The sequence below is a fragment of the Nyctereutes procyonoides genome, unplaced genomic scaffold, assembly GCF_905146905.1.
Source record: "Nyctereutes procyonoides isolate TBG_1078 unplaced genomic scaffold, NYPRO_anot_genome, whole genome shotgun sequence".
Classification (NCBI taxonomy): Eukaryota; Metazoa; Chordata; class Mammalia; order Carnivora; family Canidae; genus Nyctereutes; species Nyctereutes procyonoides.
In genome coordinates, this window is record NW_026575146.1 from 70,565,817 (window position 1) to 70,569,313 (window position 3,497).

Genomic DNA, 3,497 nt, shown 5'->3' on the forward strand with positions numbered 1-3,497 from the left:
CTGATGGTGGAAACAACAGTGTTGTTTTAAGTCAGTGCTCCAGGTGATTCTAAGTGAGGCCACAGTTAAGCAGAAAGGCTTCCTTTTAATTTCTGAGAATTGAGAGCAGGCTTCCCCTTAGGAGAGGTAATGGTCTCCACTACCCGAGTCAGGGAGGATTAGGGCCACAGCACCCGGGACCTATGCTGTAGCGGACTCCGTGAGCATCTGGGGGAGGGGAGGGCCCCTGGAAGCAGAGAAGGAAAAATCAGTTCCTGATTTCCAACTGGGAGTTCACAGCTTCTCAACAGCTCCAGGCCCAAAGGACTAGGAAGTTGGGCTTTTTGTGCATTTCAAAGTCCTGCCTGCAGGGGAGCAGTTTCTAGGTGGAGAGACCCTGTGGCTGGCTTTAAAGGGGTATTCTCCTGATGCAGCTGTGATTTCTCCAGGAAGATCTTGTGAGAGAGCACGCCAGAGGGCCAGGTGGAAGGAGCAGAAATGGCGGGGTCTCAGGTAAGCCTCGTGTCCCAGGTTAGAGGCCGCGTTGCCTTTTTTGCCTGAGATTCCCTGCATTTGGAGATTGCAAATGTTGACTCCCCTAGCTCTGATATTTCTGCCTCGTGGTTTCACTTATTTTTAAAAACCTTTTCAAATATAATACTCAAGGTTCGATGTTAGAGCACTTCTCCCCATCACCTCCTTTCCCTTCTCTCCTACGGGGCTTCCAATAAGCCACCAAAACTGTATTTATTTTTTATTTTTAAAGATTGTATTTGGGGGATCCCTGGGTGGCTCAGCCGTTTAGCGCCTGCCTTCGGCCCAGGGCTTGATCCTGGAGACCCGGGATGCAGTCCCGCATCGGGCTCCCTCCAGGGAGCCTGCGTCTGCCTCTGCCTCTGCTTCTGCCTCTGCCTGTGTCTCTGCTCCTCTCTCTCTCCCTCTCCCCCCCCCTCTCTTTCTGTCTCTCAGGAATAAATAAAATATTAAAAAAAAGAAAATAAAATTCTAATTCACATTGGACTTTGATAAGTACATTTGTAACCCACCAAAATTTTCCACCTAAGAAGTAAACACAACTGTGGGTGGCTGGGTGGTGAAGTCGTTAAACATCTGCCTTCAGCTCAGGTCATGATCTCAGGGTCTTGGGATCCAGCCCTACACTGGGTTCCCTGCTTCACAAGGAATCTGCTTCTCCCTCTCCCAACCTGTTTGCACTCTGTCTGTCTCTCAAATAAATAAATAAAATCTTGAAAAAAAAATAGATACAACCTATAACGCATGATATAAATTACAGTACTCAGGAATTTGTTATGCCTCTGTTGACACCTTTATTTATTTATCTATTTATTTATTTGTTTGTTTGTTTGTTTATTTTAAAGATTTTATCTATTTATTCATGAGAGACACAGAGAGAGAGAGGCAGAGACACAGGCAGAGGGGGAAGCAGGCTCCATGCAGGGAGCCCCATATGGGACTCGATCCCGGGACCCTGGGATCATGCCCTGGGCCAAAGGCAGATGCTCAACTGCCCAGCCACCCAGGTGTCCCAACACCTTTATTTTATAAATTATCTTGGATAAACATACAGTATTTATAATGGTTTTCTGAATCATATGCCATCCTCTTATGTCAAAGTTGGACAATACATTAGAGCATATTACTGTGGTAAACATTATCTTAGTGCGTAAGCAGAAAGCTGACCTAAGCCAGAACCAGTTCTAATATAACTTCGCTAAAAGGAGTTCACTCCTTGGGGAATCACAGATAGAAACTACACCAGGTAGAGTTGTCACACAAAGGAAACTTGACTTGCAGCCAATACGGAGATCATAGAGAGTAACTTCCCAACAAGAGACTCCCAGAGCCAGAGGGAATGATTTCCTTTTATTTAGGGTTAGGGTAGATATATAGAAATTGGAGCCTTGTCATCCTTATGTAGAGCTAAGTATAAGGTGGCATGTGAAGCTGAGGATAACAGTTCTATATGTACTTTGTTATATAAATGAGGTTTGTGCTTCTCCTTGAGTGGAGATTTTAGTATTATAATGAGTTAAAAGCAACTGTTGGTCATTCCATGGGTCACTGCTTGGTCCAACTGCATAATTGTGAGTCAGGGGTTAAGCTAAAATTGGCCCGGGGCCAACGTTTTTCACAGGGGAGTTAATCCTCTTTTGCTGGATAGTTTCTGTTTCCATCACAGGAGTCTATGCCTGAAGTAAAAGATTAAGGTAGAAAGAAGAGGCTAAGAAAAATATGGGACAAAGAGGGTACAAGCCCATAAGCAGTAAGGGTCAGATCATGGGATCTAGCTGGTGACATTTAACTCCCTCTTTCATCTTAGGTACTTTGTGAACTCAGCCTGTGGCCCCTTGGTAACTGTGGTATTTATTGCAGGGACTGCTGACATTCAGGGATGTGGCCATAGAATTCTCTCAGGAGGAGTGGGGATGCCTGAACCACACTCAGCGGGAACTGTACAGGGATGTGATGTTAGAGAACTATGGAAACCTTCTCTTCTTGGGTGAGGATGACTCCTTCCAGGTTTCCCAGACCACACTCTGGGTTTTCTTCCTTCCTTTGAAGACTGACTCTTAGAAGATTCCTCTGCATGACTGGAATTCGGATCCATGCAAACAGGGAAATAAATGGGGATTTGTAGATGTGGAGAAAGATCTTCATGTTTCCTTTTCAGCTCTAGCTTCCCCTTCCTTTTTTAAAAGACATTTTAAAAAACATGTTATTTATTTATTTATGAGAGACAATACAGAGAGAGGCAGAGACATAGGCAGAGAGAAGCAGGCTCCATGCCGGGAGCCCGATGTGGGACTTGATCCCGGGACTCCAGGATCATGCCCTGGGCTGAAGGCAGGCACTAAACCGCTGAGCCACCAGGGGTTCCCCCCTAATTCTCCTTCCTTAAGGAGCATCATCATTTCTGTTGATGAATGTCAGTACTAAACATTGACAGGCATCAAATGGTACTGCCGCATTTTAAACTCCAGTTTATTTATTATTATTGTATCTAGTACTTGGAAGTAGAAGCCATGATTTGAATATTTGAAACTCCTTCTGCTTGTTCTTTTTTTAAAAAAAAAAAAAAAAGATTGTTTATTGATGAGAGACACACAGAGAGAGAGGCAGTGACACAGGCAGCGGGAGAAACAGGCTCCATGCAGGGAGCCCAATGTGGGACTGGATCCCGGGTCTCCCAATCTCACCCTGGGCTGAAGGTGGCGCAAACCACTGAGTCACCCGGTGTGCCCTCCTACTGGTTCTAAAGGTGCTGTTGGTCAGTAGCATTTGGGAAGGTATTTTCTATAATTTTACACTGTCCTGTGGTGTCTACTGAGCATGATACTTGATTGAAAATCTCCAGCAATACCCATTTTCCTTTTTCCTAATAACCAGGCCTCATTGTGTCAAAGCCAGACCTGGTCTCCTTTTTGGAGCAAAAGAAGGAGCCTTGGAGCCTGAAGAGAAAGAAGAGAGTAACCATCCATCCAGGTAAGTGGAAATGA

At 45.0% G+C, this 3,497-nt stretch overlaps 1 protein-coding gene across 1 annotated transcript; it reads left to right on the forward strand.

Annotated features, from left to right (window-relative positions):
- Positions 1-376: 376 nt before the first annotated feature.
- Positions 377-3,497, forward strand: LOC129500208 (KRAB domain-containing protein 5-like). The gene is made up of 3 exons (XM_055310388.1): positions 377-492; positions 2,374-2,500; positions 3,388-3,497. Exons 1-3 carry the CDS (start codon positions 478-480, stop codon positions 3,495-3,497), a joined length of 252 nt encoding a protein of 83 aa, XP_055166363.1. The 5' UTR covers positions 377-477.

What these genes read in the sequence shown, in the direction of transcription:
- LOC129500208 (XM_055310388.1), top strand. An exon ending in TGGAAACCTTCTCTTCTTGG is followed by an intron (nt 2,501 to 3,387) that starts GTGAGGATGACT and finishes CCTAATAACCAG; the next exon opens with GCCTCATTGTGTCAAAGCCA.